At 41.6% G+C, this 19875-nt stretch overlaps 1 protein-coding gene across 1 annotated transcript; it reads left to right on the top strand.

Annotated features, from left to right (window-relative positions):
• The first annotated feature begins 6573 nt into the window (after positions 1–6573).
• Positions 6574–19539, top strand: Ovch2 (ovochymase 2). Its single transcript, XM_004650700.2, has 7 exons — positions 6574–6699; positions 8932–9041; positions 12379–12470; positions 14301–14473; positions 16351–16446; positions 17504–17655; positions 18301–19539. Exons 1-7 carry the CDS (start codon positions 6612–6614, stop codon positions 18562–18564), a joined length of 975 nt encoding a protein of 324 aa, XP_004650757.2. The 5' UTR covers positions 6574–6611; the 3' UTR covers positions 18565–19539.
• Positions 19540–19875: the final 336 nt, after the last annotated feature.

Genomic DNA, 19875 nt, shown 5'->3' with positions numbered 1-19875 from the left:
TAGAGGTAAATTGAACATTGTCCAACACTAGCAGAAGTATACAGCTATAACCAAGCAAGTTCTTAAATATGGACCTTAGGCAGTCAGCAAGCCACCTGAATTGACCAAATACTACATCTGTGAGTGATAACTATGTTCATGCATCATGAAACCTGTTGTAAACCCTCTGGTAAGTATTAACATTAGTATAAAGTGACATCCACGGCTTGATTTTTAATAGGCTAAATGATGAATCAAGTATATCATTGATGATGTCATTTAATTTATTCTAATACCCATTGCAAAGTAATCTGGGTAATTGATGCCATAATCCATGTCCAGAGGTGTCACCTACAGCCAAGATAGTGGGAAACTAATGTATTGCTCAAATGAGCAACCTCTTAGAAAAGCTACCAAGAAAATAAGTCCAAGTGTAAGATCCTCTGTTTGCCCCAAAATAATGAATTCTGTTACCGTTGTGTGGTTTCTAGTCTCCATATTTTTTAGATGGTACCTAATGAAATAAAAACAGTGGATATTACAATAAATTAAATGACCTCATCATTGGTATACTTGACTCAACATGTAGCTTATTAAAAATAAAACTGTGGGTGACACTTTATTCTAATGCTGATATTTCCCAGAGGGTTTGTCACAGGCTTCATGATATACAAACACAGTTATCACCCATAGAGATAGTATTTGATGGATTCAGATGGCTGGCTGACTGCTTAAGGAGCCTAGGATTCCTTCTTTTTTTAAAGATTTTATTTTTATTTATTTATTAGACACATAAAGAAGGAGAGAGAGAGAGAGAGTGAGTGAGAATGGGCGCTCCAGGGCCTCTAGCCACTGCAAATGAACTCCAGACACATGCACCATCATGTGTATCTGGCTTACGTGGGACCTGGAGAATCAAACCAGGATCCTTAGGCTTCGCAGGCATGTGCCTTAACCACTAAACCATCTCTCCAGCCCTTTTTTGTTTAATCCTTCTTTTAACCTCAATAGAATGGTATCTTATCTTATGAAGTGGAAGATGATTAGGAATGTCTTCTGCCAGCTTAGTCCCTGAGTCACAAACAACAATAGCAAGACCAAAATTTTAAGTGTTCTCTCAAACATTTTATATTGCTTTTTCTTGATTTCAGTTTAGGGTTTTAATTTGTATTTCTTAATCTGAATTCCGTAGCTCTGAATTACCATGAGTAATCATGCATTGGCATAATATAAGATAGATTACTATGATGTTCTGATGATGGGGCAGATTTGTGATAGATTAAAGGTGACTAGGGTTGGAGAGATTGCTCAGTGCTTAAAGTACTTGCCTGCAAAGCCAAAGGACCCAGGTTCATTTCCCCAGGATCCATGTAATCCAGATGCACAAGGGTGCTCATGGGTCTGGAGTTCATTTGCAGTGGCTGGGGGTCCTAGCACACCTGTTATCTCCCCCCCCCTTTCTCTTTCCCTCTCTCCATCTCTCTGCCATTCTCTCTCTCTCTTTCAAATAAAGAAAAAAACTGTAAAAAAAATTTTTAAAGGTGACCATACAGTTTGTTCTATTACTGCCATTCAGGAAGTAGCACGAGTCTCCACCACCTGCGGGAGGGGCAGAGGTGATGGTCTATGGTGCCCAGATCTGTTCAGAGAGGCCTTGAGGCTTCTTTATGAAGTCTTTATGCATCAATATCCAAACCTAACTGTCATCTATGGTCAAATATGAGGGGAGTTTCCAGGAATCATCTTTGTGCAATGAGTCTTTTTGTTCAGGAGTTGGGCCATTTGAAATGTATGCCTAAGTAAGGCACTGCTAGACACAAATCTTTGTTAGCATCCTATTGCCAATCCAGAGGGAGAAAATCCAGTGAGATTGTGGAAATTAGGTGTGTTCATACTTTCATACATGAGTGCACTAGCTGAGATATCATTAAAATCTCAGGGGCTTCACTTATCTCTTATTCATTAATAGTATTACTAATGCAAATATCTAATTGGTTTTCAAACTTGATTTAGTTAAACATAATTAGCCTGAGCTACGCTGTGATTATTTATGTCACTTCTAAGGTGCAGCCATGACCAGGTAGGTGCCTGGAACTATTGTCCTGAACACTACTGTGTGTCTTACAGGCAGGCTTTAGAGAGCTGCAGGAATAGATATGACAGCTTTCTCTGTGTGAAAGTGATCCACTTTTTAATTCTATTTTGCAATTTTCATAGTCATATTTTCCCTAAATATTGGACTTGAGGTATTGAGCAACCAAGTTATTTTTTTAATCTTTTTATTCATTTAATTTTAAGGAGAGAGAGAGATTATATGGGCACACCAGGGCTTCCTGTCACTGCAAACAAACTCCAAAAGCATGCATCATTTTGCATACCTGACTTTACGTGGATACTAGGAAATCAAACCTGGGCATCAAGCTTTAAAACCAAGTACCTTTAAGTACTGAGCAATCTCCTTAGCTCTCAAATCAATTTTAAAGGAAATTGTAAGACCATTGATTAATATTTGATATTGAAGAATTATAATTTTCAGTTATACAATTCCATGTATTGTTGTTATGTTTTGCATGTCTTCATCTTTGAGAAATATATTCTGAATTGTTTATAGAAAAATAATTTTTTCCCAAGATATGCTTCAAATTTTTTTGGAGTGGTGAGTGCATTATAAAAAAAATGAGATAAGTTAAATGTGACTAGCTGTTGAGACCCAGTGGTGGGCACCTGGAGGTCTAGTACACAGCTCTCTACTTTCACATGAGGCTGAAGTCGCCCATTATGTTCCATACATTACATGTCCTCTGTACCTCCTTTTGCATTACCTCTTAGGCACAATTTGAGCTTTTTCTCATTGTGTTCTGCATATCTCAAAACCTCTTCATTCTGTTCCACCTCCCCTCTGGCATTCTGGACAATTTCTAAAATCTATCGTCCAGCTCCATAGTTCTCCTTGTTGTGCCTTCTTCATCATGGGCTCAGAATAAACTTGGATGCAAATTCCTCAACTTGGAGATCTACAGATCAAGATGAAAATATCATCTGAATCCCAAATCCATATTCTGTGCATATTTTAATCCAAAATTTCCAAGAAAATTTTTTTTGGCCTTGCAACACACCATACTGAACAGTCACTTGAATAAATTCATAGACACCATACTGAACAGTCACTTGAATAAATTCATAGCTTCCTATGGTACACCAGTTGTGCCAGTCCATAAAACTCTGAAAGGCTTGAGTAGCCTACCCTATAGAAATATCATATCTCCAATCCTGGTGTGCACTCTCCAATATAAACAATTTTCATACCAATGTATCCACCTCCAGAGATGTCAAGTTCTTAATACCCAACTTCAGGTAGCACATAAGTTCAGTCGGTTGACACAAGAGATTGAAGCACATTTTTCCTAAAATGAAGAAATAAGAAAGAGCAACTCATATTTCTGTGTGATAATCAATTTAAAATGCCCCATATTTTTGGACAGTGGAACACACAGGAGCCATAGATTGTTACTAGAAAATTTTCAGTGCCATGGATGGGATACCTTCCAATGAGTTGGTAGCCAGTGAGATCCCTGATGCCCCCAAAACATTACAGGACATTGCCGAAGTTTCCCAACAGGAATATATGGTAAGACCCTATTGCTGAAGACTCCACATACTTGAGCTGCAAAGTCACTGAAAAACCCTGCTGGAGCTAAGTGAAAACCACCTCCATTAGACCAGTTGACAAAAATCTGGAAAAAGCCACACTGCATACAGTTCAATGGGGGAGAGAGAAATCACCAGTGAAGGTACCCAACAGTGGATACTGAAAGCCTTTTATTTGGCCAGCCGGGCCAAATGAGCCAATGGGTGCAATAGTGGCACATCTGTTTTGAGGGAAACCAACCGCCCTCTTATTTGACTAGAGGGCCACTCCATGGGAAAGAATATATCCCTGATACTTAAAACCTACAATAGGGATAGTCATGAGCCCTAGGAGTGTAACATCTGCTGCTGTCTGGCTAAAAGTATCTAGTATGTTCACCAAACTGCCCAGTAAGCACTTCTATTAATGTTCATACCCATATGTCAATACTACTCTTACTTTTGGTTAGAGAAGCTTCTCTTTTCAGATGACAGTGACCTTGGGATGGCTCAGAAGGCACCATGGTGCTTAGAAGAAACAACAGAGGAGTGCTCAGCACTGAAATATATCTATCACACCTTCCATAGCTCAGGGTCCATTGAGGAAGAGGTGGCAGAAAGAATGTAAGAGCCAAAGGAAGGGTAGGACTCCTTACAATGTGCTCCTCTGGGCACAAAATGGCCTGGATATCCATGACCTCACAGTGCCTGGCACTACCTACACAAGACCATCATAATAGGAAGAAAAAAATCATGACATCAAAATAAAAGAGAGACTGATTGAGAGGGGCAGGGTATATGATGGAAAGTGGAGTTTCAAAGGTGCAAGTGCGGGGAGGGAGGGAATTACCATGGGATATTGTTTACAATTATGGAAGTTACCAATAAAAAATATTTAAAAATAAAATGCCCCATTTGCTTCTTACCCAATGCTTTCAACATGGTGTTCAGGTGTTTGTGGAGGTTGGCCAGGTGGCTTATGGCCTACATCTCCTTTAGGCCTCATGAGGGAAAGCTGGTTATGACTATAGACCTTATTGGTCAGAACATGATTTTGGTAGCTGGACATTGAACTTGAGTAAGGGGACAGGTCACTCCTTTCAAATGCATGTAGCTCACTGACCACTTCACCCTCAAGTTTCCACCCAGTGCCCAACAGAAGTATGTGCGCAAAGCCTGGGAAAAGGAAGATATCAATACGAAATGGTTGGACACAAAATAGGTCGAGAAGATTGAAGCCAGAGGAAGAAATGCCAACATGGCATATTTTGATCATTTCAAAAGCAGGAAGGCAAAGAAAATAAGGAACAGAATAATTAAGAATGGAGTTAAGAAACTTCAGAGAACAGGTATCCTCAACGCTGCTCCTGAAGCCGCACCTGAGGCGGTGACCGCAGTGGAAGCTGTGGCTGAAGCGAAAGTCCCAGCGAAAGGAGGCGGCTGTGTCCAGGGGGCACCTGCCCAGAAAGCCCAGGTCAGAAGACAGCACCTCCTCCCAAGGCCCGAAGTGCCAGAAGGTTCTGCCCAGAAAGCTCTTGCTCCCAAGGCATCTGGCAAGAAAGCACACATGGCTGTGAAAGGAATTCTTTTTGACATGTTGGCAAAAAAAAAAAAAAAAAAAATGTTCCATTCATGCATAAAAAGGGAAAGTGTTTCACTTTCCCAACTTTCCAATCTAGATTTCAGTCTCATTATCCCATAAGCGTAGAGACCAACAGTAGATCACAGCACACACAGGAGCCTCTAGTCTACTTATGACTCTTAACCCTGGCAGATCCTGGGCTCAAGGCACATCTTACTGTACTTTTGGTAGTTAGTAGTATAAAAAAGTTAGATATGACTTAGCCAATTTGTAGTCAGAATAGTTATATTCCTAGACAAGTTACTCTGGAAAATGATTGATATGAGGACAAGAGAATGTTCAAGGGCAATTGTCCAAAAAAGACTGAGATTTTAATTATGGCTTAAGCACTGACTTTTTTCATACTCCTGGGGCTGACAGTACCCCAAAATTTAAAAACCCAAAGTTTTGGCTTCAGATTAAGGTATTTGAGGACAAAGCCTCAATTGAGTTTGATTTCCCTTATTTCCATAACTATTACCTAAGTGTGTCATGGATTTGAGACATTGAAATTTTCCTTTTTGCATTTTTATGTGTATAGGTTTTAAGTTTCCTAGATTAGTTTTGTCCATGGAGAAGTTTGCCATAAGAAAATTATGTCTAGTTTGTCACTTGTTATTTTGAATACATAACTTCTGGAAAGTCGACAGAAACATCTCATCTTCCTAAGTGATTATATGTGACATTGGCCAGTTCCCATTATGTACCAAGGTCTTGCCCAGAAAAGAAAAAAAAAAAAAAAAAAAAAACAGACATCACCACGGTCACTTTTCTGTGTCTACACATCTACGAGATACAGAAGTGAAAATTGCTGGCTTTCTAGAAATACAACAAACTAGGAAAATGAAGCATCCCAAATACTTCAATGCGCAGCATGCTAAGCAATCATCCAACAGCATAACTTTCTGAATGTGCTAACATCGCTCCCTCAATAACACACGGAAATAATAGCCTTCCAGTTACACTTGGAAAATAAGATAAAGAAAAATGTTTTGGTATGTTCTCATGGTTTTTTGCAACAAGGTAGGAAGGTACAAGTGTTATACTCAATTCTTTTGCAGAAAGTGGTAACCTATAAAAGGATCAAGCCATGAATGCAGAAGCCTCAAGTACCAACGATTTTACTAAGCCAGAAACACTCGCGGGGAATCAACGTTGGTAGAAAAGGATGCATAATTCTTCTCAAGCAATACTTTGTTCTGTAGTTGTTTCTCCAGATCTTGCAGAAGATATTTGTAGAAGACCACATTCAGAAATGTCATATGGACATGGATGAATGCCTCATGTCTTGGTTAATGAGTAAGCTGGTTTTAAATTGTTCTCCCAAGGGTTCTACCTTTGTTTTCTTTAGTCTCTGTAAAAGTTCAGGGGAAACATTCTCAAAATGTCTATAAGCAGAAACAAGTTGATTTTACTACTAGGAATGGTCTTCTTGGAACGAGGGCATTCTGCAACCCTCTCTCTCCCTGAAGGTAAGTCTCAAATGAAGCTTGTAACTACCTTTGTTCTTTGTCTGCTGAAATCACCCTTGTTAATAATCAGAGTAATAATTCTACTGTGTTTATTTGGGAAAATAAGGAAAGCAAATTATTTTAGAAATCTGTTTTTCATGAGACTATTTCTTGGATTTTGCTCACTCAATTGGTCTATGAAATGAAGGTAAAATATTTTGGTAACAAACTAGAATTGTGTTTTTCACCTACTTGTTACCAAGTGAACTGGGATTATTCATTGTTTATTTATTTGGGCACATTACAAAATCCCAGCTTTTTTTCATGGAGCAAATTCTGGAAATCCTCATAGGTCTGGAAGCATTTTAATCTTTGGGGAAATTCTCTTGCTTAGAAATAAAGCATGTTCACTGAAGTATACTGTAGCTAGCCTTTCCCCCCTGCTTCCCACAGGCTGAAAACACTTCCTGGCAGGTTATTCTGTGGTCAGACTAATGTCAACCCAGGGAATCAACATGTTTTCTGTCTTTGCTTCAGTGAGTTCAGAAAATAGTGCATTTTGTATCTCATATATTTATGACTCATTCAGCTGAGGCAGTTGGGAAAAAAAAAACAACTTTTGATCATTTGTCCTGTCTGCACTGAGTTCAAAATTGTATAAAAAAGACTGCCACTGTTTACCACACATTGCTTTAATTGCAAGTTTTCACATCCGCAATATGAAAAGGACAGCATTTGGTTTGTAGGCATAGATTGGGGATTAAATGAGAAATCATGGGAAAGAGCTCTGTGTATCTTAACATGGTGATCTAAGTAGCTGTCCTCTTAAGGATTTGTTTGTTCATCCTTTCAAGTATTTTGATGCATCCTGTATGGTGGTAATCTTGATGGCCCTTAGAAACAGAGATGCAACATAATTTTTTTTACTCAAGTAATTCATAGTCCAACTAGGGAGCCGAACAATTGACTATCACTGTGAAGCATAGTAAATACTACCTAAAGGTGACAGGAGTGTTACCCAATAGGTGGGAGAGACCCTCCACCCAGTGTGAGGAAATGAGGGACTTCTCGATGAAGTGGTCAGTGAGGATTCAAGAGTCCATATGAAGAAGTAGAGTGATAATGAGTATTTCCCATACTCTCCTAAAAAGTGACCTGGGAAACAATCACCTGAACAAGGAATGAAATACTTGTCACTATTAACACAGCCAGTGGAGGGAAGCAAATTTGATCAAGCCTGTCTTTAAGCTGAGAAGTCAGAAAAGCCACAGAGGGCAAATGCATAATGCAACTTCTTCAGGGATAAAGAAGAGAAAGTCTCCAACAAGTGCATGTCTTATCATGGGCATGAGAATCAGGACCATCTGCAATCCACTCTCCAATCACTTTCTTGCCTTATGGAGAAATCAATTCAGTAAGAGTTATTAATATCTGACTGTGTTGTAGGCATCACAGATGGGAGACACAGACTCAGACTCCTGGGTGGAACAGAGAAGTAAAACACAATTACAATCTAAGGCAAACTATAGCCTCAATAAGTTAACTGAGCTGCTCTATGCATAAAGAACTGTGATATATATTGTGCATAAAGGCATGCCTGAAATTAGATTCTTAAGTAAGTATAGTGGTACACACCTACACCCAATTCCAATTCCCAAAAGATAGAGGCAGGAGGATCATGCGTTTGAGGCCAGCCTGGGCTATATAGTAAGATGACTGTCTGAAAAAAAAATTAATGGAATGGAGGAAGGGAAGGAAGAACAGAGGAAGGGAAGGAAACGGAAGGAAGGAAAGGAGAAAAAGTAAGCAAGAGAAAACAGAAAAAGATAAATTCCTATCTCTGAAGATCCCACAATCTAGTCTGATTGAAAGACAGAAATATCTGTGCTAACATATGATAAATGTCTTTGGGAAGTACAGGGTGTTCTGAGGAATCCCTCCCCTCAGGTCAGAGATCTCAGAATGAAAAGAGGCTGCACTCCTGATAACCTAGTACAGATCTGTCCCTGAGTCCCTCATCTTTTGCATCAGAAAAGTCATCTTTTGATGACACATATCTCCATGTGACAAAAATTGAGTAATTATTTCCACTGAAGGTCACCATCCATCCTAGTAATTAACCTAAAGTTATCTTGTGATTGTTCTAGGCACTCTGTGTGTGGATTTTGCTTTTTCTTGCTCACAGGAGTTTTGTGGGTCTCTTAGTTTTAGAAACTATCTGATGACTCAATGTTTGTCTTGTTTTTTCTGCAGCTCTTAACTGTGGGCAGAGTCTGGTTAAGGCCCAGTCTTGGAATGACTTTAGCACTTTCAGCCGCATTATTGGGGGAAGCCAAGTGGAGAAGGGTTCCTATCCTTGGCAGGTGAGTCTTGGGGAAACTTCTCTAGTGGATGGATTGTGAGATGTCTAAGGAGTCTCTCCAAATCACATGCTACTTATCAGTACTCCTCTGGCTACACTTCTAGAACAATCTCTGGGGCATGTATACAAATCCAAATCTCTCTTGATGGGCATCAGTTGAGCCCAGAAAAATGTTTTGTCAAAATGGTTACATGCATTATTGACTCATGTTACAACCAGTAAAAGCTACTCCAAACTTTTGAGCCCTGAGACTGAAATCCCAATGTAAGGAGTTAAAAAAATATATTTTGAGGGCTGGAGAGATGGCTTAGCAGTTAATACACTTGCTTGCAAAGCCAAAGGGCCTAGGTTCCATTCCCCAGTACCCACATAAGCCAGATTCACAAGGTGGTGCATGCATCTGGGGTTCATTTACAGTGGCTAGAGGACCTGGCATGCTCATTCCCCCCCTCTCTCCCTCCCTCCCTCCCTCTAGCTCTCAAATAAATAAAAATAAAATATAAAGCCAGGTGTGGTGGCACACACCTTTAATCCCAGCATTTGGGAGACAGAGGTAGGAGGAAGGCTATGAGTTTTAGGCCAGGCCACCCTGAGTCTACATAGTGAATTCCAGGTCAGCCTTAGTTAGAAGGAGACCCTATCTCAAAAACCTAAATGCATTTACTGTCTTTGAAAGTCGTTTAGTTTTCCTTACACTGGTAACCTTATTGTAATCTCACTTCTTAGCTTTGCAACTAAGGCATTCTGTCTTTATATATTTACTCCTCTTGAGTCAGTTACTAATTAATACATACTCATGGTCATGATAATAAGCTCTATGTCACTGTGTCCAAATACCTGACATAACAACTTAAGGAGGAAATATTTATTTGTCTCGCAGTTTCAGATGGTTCCACTGGTGGTCACTCAGATCTATACTTTGGAGCCCAAGGAAGGAAATGCCTGTGCTACCTTTCTGTCTGTACAGGGTTCATTCCACTCACCTCCCCAGCCTGTGGGAGAGTACTGCCCACACTCAGGTTATTCTCCCTTAGCCCTCTCTGGGAATAACCTCACAGACACCCCCACAGGTGTGCTTTACCAGCCTCTAGGACAGACTCTTCTCTGTCCAATCAGGTTAGCAATCATAATGGCTGGCTGACTGAATTTGTGCTCAGTAGGTTGACTGAAGAGCTCAGGCATTGCTATGGGATAAAATGATCAAGTACTTGATTGAATCATTGGTTGGTCAGTTGGTTACTTGCTGCATTGGTCATCTGGTTAATTCAGAAGTCATGTTCAAATCATAAGAAAGGTGATGCTCTGAAGTAGACTTAAAACTCACCCACCACAGCTCAGGGAATTTTGCAGAAGAGGGGCTGGAAAGAGTGTAAGGGCCACAGGTTGAGACACCATGTCCAGAGACATTCCCCCCACCCCCAAAAGTACCTGACTGCTACTTCCACAGTGCATAATCCACAGCCTCATGGAGAATACCTGCAACCCCACTGAGGAGCGTCCCCAGTGGAATGGGGGCAGGGAGGAGGGTACCAACACATGATGTATCCATATGAAATATGTTGTTAATAATAATAAAGAAAAAAGTGTAAAAAAGAAGGATTATGCTGACTCCTGCTTGCTTGTCTTTGTTGTGCTCCATCTCATCTCTGATGTATTTGAAGGTTTTGCTTATTTGCTTATTTTGGTGCAGAGGATCAAATCCAGAGCTTCAGAAACGCTAAACATTCAATCTCCTACGTATAGATCGATGATGATGATGATAGGTGATAGATGAAGCACGTTTTTGTACTTCACTGTTTGAATTTTTTTTCTTTTTGATTGTTCATAGATAATTTTTGCTTAAGAGTGGACAACTTGGGCTGAGAAAATAGCTCAGTTGATAAAGTGCTCTCCATGCAAATATGGAAACTCATATAAAAATATTAATGTGGTGGTAGGTGCTTCTAATCTCAGTAATGGATAGATAGAAATAGACTTGATGGCCAATAAGTCTAACTTACTTGGTGCCAGGCCAAAGAGATACTCTTTTATAAAAGAATGATGGCAACTGAGAAACAACCAAAGTTGTCTGCTGGCCTTCATACACAGGTGCTTATGTGTGCATGTGTGCCTACATACATACACACACACACACACACATACACACACACACACACACACACTGGAACATGCACACATAGACACATACATGCATGCACACATACATACATACAAGGTGAACAAATCTAGTAAGTTTCTCTTTTTCAAATACCAAAAATGTGTGTATGGAGAGATGGCTTAGCACTTAAAGCACTTGCCTGAAAAGTCAAAGAACCTAGATTTGATACCCCAGGACCCACATAAACCAGATGCACAGATGGCACATGAATCTGGAGTTCATATGCCGAGGTTAGAGGCTCTGGCATACCCATTCTCTCTCTCTTTCTCTCCCTCTCTCTCTCTCTCTCTCTCTCTCTCTCATGCACACACACACACACACACACAAATTTTATATATATATATATATATATATATATATATATATATATATATATATATATATATATATATGGAGATATTCACTGAAAGTATTTACTTGGTATCAAATTGCACATTATGAATAAGTTAAGCCAAAGATAGAAATTGTGTTGGAAACCGGGCATGGTGGCGCACACCTTTAATCCCAGCACTCGGAAGGCAGAGGTAGGAGGATCGCCATGAGTTCGAGGCCACCCTGAGACTACATAGTGAATTCCAGATCAGCCTGGGCCAGAGTGAGACCCTACCTTGAAAGAAAAATAAAGTGTGTTGGAAAGGCCAACTAAAGCACAGGCCTGAAGAACTTCTAGGAGTCAGGTGGTTCACTAAGAGCATGAGAAAATGGTATGCCCAAGCTACTTCTCCAGGAGGTTTTGAGGAAGGGGAATATGTGTTGAAATGACCCCTCGTCCTCTCTTCCCCATTTCCCCAAACCTGTTCAGCTGGATTCTGGTATATTTCCTACTTATTTTTCTTCATTTCCAGATATTGGTCATATTGTTAGAGCCACAGACTTGGGGCAACAGTATTATAATCCTAAATAAATAAATACCTATTCTAACTGCCAACTGTACTGAAAGTATTCTGACTAATTATCCCAAATTGGCAACCCATCGTTAGCCCAGAACTAGAAGTATTATTCTGGGTCCTAGCTCCATTCTTCTTTCTGCCTTACAGTGTGTGGGTTTTGCCCTATCATAGTGCAGACATTATGACAATTGTGATTAAGATATTGGATCGGTTTTTAGAGCATACTAACCACCATATTCTGGGGGATCCTGGGCATGAATTTTCAATCACTCACAGTCTTTGTGATCTAGGTGTCTCTGAGACAAGGAAGGAAACACATCTGTGGAGGATCCATCATCTCCTCACAGTGGGTGATCACCGCTGCTCACTGTGTTGCAAAGAGGTAAGAAAGGCTTGGCTGGTGAGCGGAGACCAGATCACCCCTTCTTCTCCCTTGGAATCAGGAGCAATCACCTTGCCAAAGCACAGGGGAGGAGGCTGAGGAGCCAGCTCAGTAGAAGAATACTTACTTAACCTGGCAAGCTTAAAACCCTTGGTTGAGTCCTCAAAACCAGAAAGAAAAAAAAAAGAGGAAAAAATAGGGGAACAACTTAATTGTAGGACAGAAATGGAGCTTGGTGAAATTGTAGGGTAATACCTACCAACTTAGTACAGAATAGTCTCTTTGCAAAAAAAAAAAAAAAGAAGAATAAGAATAAGAATATTCAAATATTGAGTTTTGAAAGCTTTCTTCCAGCTTTCACATTTTTTCAGCCAAAATGATTACCCAACTCATTATACATCCTAAAATGTGGCTGAAAGGAAACAAAGGCAGTCCAGTAAGCTATAACGTAGGCAACTCACGTCTTCCTTCCTGGTGGCTCTATTCAAGTTCCATCCTTTATAAACTTTCTATATAATCCAAATATTCTATTGTCAGGGTTGCATGCATACACTGGACTGTAATCAAGATCATATCCCCATAACTTTCCACTTTTATTTCAAGTCTGCAAACATTTCTTGGATGCTTACTTTGTGCCAGCTGCTAGCAGGTACTAAAGATACAGCAGTGCCTCAGATGGTGCCTAGCCTCGAAACATTCTTACTTAGAAAGAAGAGTTGGGCCGGGGGGATGGCTTACTGTCAAAGGCATTTGCCTGCAAAGCCAAAGGATCCAGGTTCGATTCCCCAGGACCCATGTTAGCCAGATGCACAAGGGGGCTCACGTGTCTGGAGTTTGTTTGCAGTGGCTGGGGTGCCCGTTTTCTCTCTCCCTCTTTCTCTGTGAAATAAATAAAAATCAAATATTTTTATTAAATAAGAGTTAACCAGGTATGATGGCACATACCTGTAATCCCAGATACTTGAGAGGTTAAGTAGGAAGATGCTCAAGTCCAGGAGCTCGGGCAACATAGACTCTGCCTCTTATGTGAAAAGAGCTTCATAGATTATATTAGATTATATTATATTAGATTAGATTAGATTAGATAGATTGATTGATGAGAGATAGATAATTGATAATGTCTTTGCAGTATAATAAGCAGTAGGTTAAAGAAATACTATGTATTAGATTAGTTGCTTGACATGCCCAAGATCCAAGAATGTATTCCAAGATAAATGATTTCCTTTCTAAGGTATCAGCTCTGGAAATAAAGAGTAACAAAAAAATAGCAAACTCAAAGTTTTACTTCATCTAATCACACCCTATTAAGTTCTTCCCAGACAACATTGACCCAGGAAAATGGTGTACTGCCCATGACATGTGAGACTCCTAAGTTACAAGATAAAGGAGGAAAACAGAAGATCCCTCTTTCTGTCATTATGAGCAGCCCCCAATTGTGGAGCGTGTGTGCACTCTAGGACATAGAGGGATGCTGCTTCCCTTCATAATATGCACACCTCATGAGCTCTTGAACAGCAAAGTGGCATACTTACTGAGAATCACAAATCATTATGACTGGGTCAACTTAATAGCTGAATAAAGTCTCCTATACCTTTCAGAGCCCTGAATTCCAATGTATATGCATCACCAGCTGACTACAAATAACATTGAAAATACTAATAAATCGTATCATTGGCTCTACCATTAACTAGCCCCAAAGTCACTCTCACTTTCTTGGTTCAGCAGCCTCCTGCCTCTACCCATGTTATTCAAAGAGGCCAGTTTGTCACCATTTGCAACTGTGCTCAGAAGCCCATTGAAATTCCCTGTTTTTCTCCTCCCTCTTCACAGAAACATTGCATCAACGTTGACTGTTACTGCTGGAGAACATGACTTGAGCCAGACTGAGCCAGGAGAACAAACACTCACCATTGAGACCAGCCTCATACACCCCCAGTTCTCTATCAGAAAGCCCATGGAATACGACATCGCCCTGTTGAAGGTGGCAGGGGGCTTCCAATTCGGTAAGCATTTGAAGAGCACCCTGAATTGTCTGCCCCATACTCCCCATAACTTTTTTTTGTTTGTTTGTTTTTAAATTTAATTTATTAGTTTTCTTTTCAGCAAATACAGGCAGTTTGGTACCATTGTTTAGGTTCATTCATGATCTACCCCCTCCCAATGGACCCTCCTTGTTGAGGTATATGGGTCATGCATTGTGGAGTTAGCCCACAGTTATTAGTACGATAAATGTCTCTGCATATCATGACCCAAAATGTGGCTCTGACATTCTTTCCGCCCCCTCTTCTGCAAAATTTCCCTGAGCCTTGTTGGATTCATTTTTGGTCTGCTTCAGTGATGAGGTGTTGGGGGCCCTGAGGCTCTGGCTTTATGATTTGGTAGGAGTTGATTTTTCTCTGTGTTGGTCTCCTTCCCCTTTGTGCTGGTATCTGGTTCATCAGGAAAACAGCACCCTTGCTTGTTTCGCCAATTGTCCTTAGTTTCAGTCGGGCCCCTTTTGAGGTATGTTGGGGCAGTTCTCTCGTTAGGATCTGCATCTATCTGAAAAAGAGAAGCAGATTCTCCAACAGAGAGTAAGTTAGCACCTGTAAAATTGAGATAACACTTACTTTTTTGATATAGAGTTTAATAGGTGTAGGCCCTCTTATACCCCGTGATTAATGGTAGCTTGATATTGGAGAGCGGGCTTATGTTTGGATATGGTTCTGACTTGTTTCCCAGCTCCAGCTATGGGTCTAGTACCACTGAGGGGATCAGTTAGCCAAATCAAGAGCATCTGGTTCCCCACCCTGGCTGTGTGCCACTATTGCACTTGTGTGGGCATCACAACAGGTTATTTGTTGCTAATTAGGTTGGACCATGAGTTGCTTAGACAGATATTGGTCATTTTCCCCAGTCACCCATGTAGCACCTTCTGGCACTAGACACACTGACTGTCTGGGGACTGACTCTCTCCTGGCCTCCAGCCATGCCGTTCGATTTTACATGTCAGCTGTGTATGGAGTCTTCAGCAATTGGGTCTTACCACTGACTTTTGGTGGGTCATCAAGTACTCTGACAAAAGTCTGTCATTGTTTTAGGAAACCTTGTAGGTTTCTCTGATCAAAAGCTCATTGTGGATGATAGCCCCAAGCTGGAAGTGGGGGTTACAGGTCAGTGCCCACTAAGAAAATGAGGAAAAACATAACTAATATACAAGAGTTAGGGGGGGGGAGGGGGAGAGGGAGGGAGGGAAGATGTAGAAGATTTAGGTTAGTCTTGATCTTACCCTCCAGGGTCTTGTGGTTCAGGTGTTTCCTGTAAGGGTCTAGTGAAAGTTCATCCCCATAACTTTTTTTTTTTTAATTTTTATTTATTTATTTGAGAGTGACAGACACAGAGAGAAAGACAGATAGAGGGAGAGAGAGAGAATGGGCGCGCCAGGGCTTCCAGCCTCTGCAAACAAACTCCAGACGCGTGCACCCCCTTGTGCATCTGGCTAACGTGGGACCTGGGGAACCGAGCCTCGAACCAGGGTCCTTAGGCTTCACAGGCAAGCACTTAACCGCTAAGCCATCTCTCCAGCCCTCATCCCCATAACTTTTGACACATAGTGTTTCCCCTGGTGTACAGTATATGCCCAGGCCTTCTGGGTCACACACTGGGAGACAGGGATTTGCTTGGAGGGTCCCCTACCTGAAACTCCATCTGCCTATAGTTCTGGATGTAGGATGATGTGGAGTTCGGAGAGAGGGGCTGGACAAGTGGCCCCAGGATATGCTAGACTTGGCTTCTGCAACTCTTCAAAGGTCTTTGGAGGCCACTTAGATACCACTTGGTGTGTGACTTCTGGAGGTCTCTCACACAAATGAGACAAGTCCTTCCTCTGTCTTCCCTGCAGGCCACGTGGCGAGGCCCATCTGTCTTCCAGAGCCTGGGGAGCACTTTGGAGCTGGACTTGTTTGCACAACTGCAGGATGGGGGCGCCTGACTGAAGGCAAGAACGCCCGTATTCTTCCTCTCAGTCAGAGAACAGAACTTCACAGTGAATAGTCAGAATATAGAAATTTCTATTGTATTGTATAATTAGCTTCCAACGCAGCAGGCTCCCTTGTGTCACTTCTACGCACGCTCAGTTTTGGTTGGCCTCTCTCCGGCCCCACTTCTCCAGTCTCCTGGGTTCTATCCCTGTGTACGCCCTTCCGCCCCCATATTCCCCTTCCCACTTTCAAATCACATGTGTCCTGTGACCCTCCCAAGCCCTCTCCCTTAAATCCTCCCTTTTTCCCTCTGGGCCCCTTTCTAGTTTCCTTGCCTCTACACCCGCATACATTCCCCAAATACACACATATAAAAAATAGAATCCATGTGTGGTCGAGAATACACAATATTTGTCTTTCTGAGCCTGGGTTACAGTTTCTATAAATTTCATAATTCTGTTTGTGTTTGTGGCTGAGCAAACTTCATTGTGTATATGTACCACATTAAAAAATTTTTATTTATTTATTTTTTTTGGTTTTTTGAGGTAGCCTCTCACTCTAACCAAGGCTGACCTAGAAACCACTATTGTCTCAGAGTGGCCCTGAACTCACGGTGATCCTCCTACCTCTGCCTCCGGAGTGCTGGGATTAAAGGTGTGTGCCACCACACCCATCTTTTAAAATAATAGTTTTTACTTATTCGTTTATTTAGAAGAAAAGAGAGGGACAGAGAATGGTCATACCAGGGCCTCTAGCCACTGCAAATGAGTTCCATGCATGTGCCACATTGTGCATATGGCTTTACATGGGTACTGAGGAATCGAACCCTGGCTGTTCTGCTTTTCGAGCTAGTGCCTAAGCTAGTGGACCATCTCTCCAGCCCAATATCACATTTTTAAATTAAATCCCTTACACAACCATATAAACATTTTGAAAAGCAGAGAATGTTTCATGGAACTAAGAAATTTAGGTCTTTCCAGATACAATCTATGCCCAGTTGATGATGATCAAATGGACATCTTCAACTCAGAAAGGTGAACAGTGTGTCTTACTGGGCCTCTCCTTTTGTTCCAGATGGTGCCCTCCCTCAGGTCTTGCAGGAAGTGAACTTGCCTATTTTGACTCAGGAGAAGTGTGAGGCAGCTCTGCTGATCTTAAAGAATCCCATCAGTGGAAAGACCTTTCTCTGCACAGGCTCACCCGATGGAGGGAGAGACGCGTGTCAGGTAAGTGGGGACAGGTGTACTGATGGGCCCCGGCAGGTCTGTTAGCAGGTGAGTAGCCTAGAAAAGCTGATTCCAGATTAAACTAGAGCCCAGAAAGAAGACTTAGAAGTAAACAGGAGAAAGCAAGTCAAAATAAAGGGGAGAGTTTTAACAATCTGTTTTGAGCAGGGAATGTCATTAAGAAGAGGTCTTCTTTATATTTTACTTAAAGAAAATCAGAGATAGTATCAAGAATGGGGTACTCAGGGTTCCCCCCACCCCTGAAGGATGCCTGAACTGACCTATTTTTAGAGGTTTCCAGTTAATGCATGTGAAGAAATTGTCTGCCTTTCTCTATGTTGATGAAGACTTGAGGTCAGTTTTATCACTGGGCAAGACTTCTCTGAATCTGTATGGAGAAGAAATTGAGGAAATTTTGCTGCTCTGATGAAAGCCTAGAATGGCTGGGAAGGACCAGCAATGAACTGATGACCTTGGAGACGTTTGAAGCCCTTATGGGAGTTGTGCCTGACTGTTCTCCCCAACCCCTGAGTCCAAATTATTAGAAGTAAGGTTGTCATTGATCTTCATCCAGCACCCTGCCGGGGAAAGAGTGAAGGAGGCGCAGGCACTGACAATGGTAACAGAACTTTCTTTCTTTTACAGGGAGATTCAGGAGGGTCACTCATGTGCCAGAATAAGAAAGGAATGTGGACTCTGGCTGGCGTGACCTCCTGGGGCTTGGGCTGTGGTCGGAGCTGGAGAAACAATAAGCAGAAGAAGGAGCAAGGGTCTCCAGGCATTTTCACAGATGTTAGTAAGGTGCTTCCCTGGATCTACGAACACATCCAAACTGGGAATGAAGTGACCCAGCAAGGTGAAGAGGTGGCCAGGGTGGCCGTGCCAGGGCAGACAGCAGAGGCGGTCTAGACAAGTCAGGACCACGGAGTAGGAAGGGCAGTTTCCGTGCTCGCTGTGGTACTCAAGGGCCATGAAATTTACTATCCAATGCAGGAGCTTAACAGTGGTGTGCGGCGCAGCATGCAAATAGTCCGTGAAATTCATTCATCATCATTTGTTCATCTTCATCTGTGATTGGAACTCTTGTGTAACCTGACGACTTTTCTTCTTCCCAGAACCCACTCTGTAGTCCTCTGGCTGGCCTCAAACCTATAGTGGACCTCCTGGCTCTGCCTCCAGAATGCTGGGATTAAAGGTGTGTGCCACCACACCCGGCTACCTGACGACTTTTCTTTCAACACTTGACACAAGGTTCTAATAAGATTCAGCTAGGAACTAATCAAGGGCAATGCTCCCACCAGTCGGTCATTAGAAGACATTTTGGGATGTTAAAACTAGAGGGGCGTACTGACACCTAGTGGACAGAGGTCAGAGGTACCGCTAAACTATCTACACTACAAAGATCAACCCCTTTGTGATGACCACCTCACTCCAAAATTAATAAGGGGAAGGCTGAAAACTGCTGGCATATGACCACAGACAGTAAGTTTGAAGGATACAGTCCACATCCCACCTGCAACTAAACTGTCCAGGAGTGAATTGCAGCTTTGTTTATACTTCCAATCCCAAATTTAATTGTTTTCTTACCTGTTTTCTTCCAATCCCATAAAGGCTTCTATCCTTTCCCAAAGGGGTTAATTCAAATTACTTCCTTAAACTTTAAGAGATGTTTTGTTTTGTTTTTTCAAATGTATGACATCATGGCCAGTATCTGAACTCTCCATTTAAGTTGTGGCTATCCTGGAAACTGTTATGTAATTGCAGTTTTCAGCTCTAGCTTCCATTCCCATGCAAAATGATCTGCTTTTGCTCTTTGTAATCTCGAAGTTAATCATTGTCTGTTTCTTAAATTTAAGAATAAAATAAGTGAAATGCCCTTCTTAAGCCACCAGCGTTCATTTCCTGCTTGGTCATATTATCTCTTCTATTCTTTTCATGGATTAAAAATTCACAGTTCGGGCTGGAGAGATGGCTTAGCGGTTAAGCACTTGCCTGTGAAGCCTAAGGACCCCGGTTCGAGGCTCGATTCCCCAGGTCCCACGTTAGCCAGATGCACAAGGGGGCGCACGCGTCTGGAGTTCGGTTGCAGAGGCTGGAAGCCCTGGCGTGCCCATTCTCTCTCTCTTCCTCTATCTGTCTTTCTCTCTGTGTCTGTCGCTCTCAAATAAATAAATTAAAAAAAAAAAGAAATTCACAGTTGCCTATTGACTTAAAAAAAAT

Source organism: Jaculus jaculus, chromosome 3, assembly GCF_020740685.1.
Source record: "Jaculus jaculus isolate mJacJac1 chromosome 3, mJacJac1.mat.Y.cur, whole genome shotgun sequence".
Taxonomy (NCBI): Eukaryota; Metazoa; Chordata; class Mammalia; order Rodentia; family Dipodidae; genus Jaculus; species Jaculus jaculus.
Note: the sequence above shows the minus strand (reverse complement) of the source record. Positions and strands in the feature narration are given on the sequence as shown.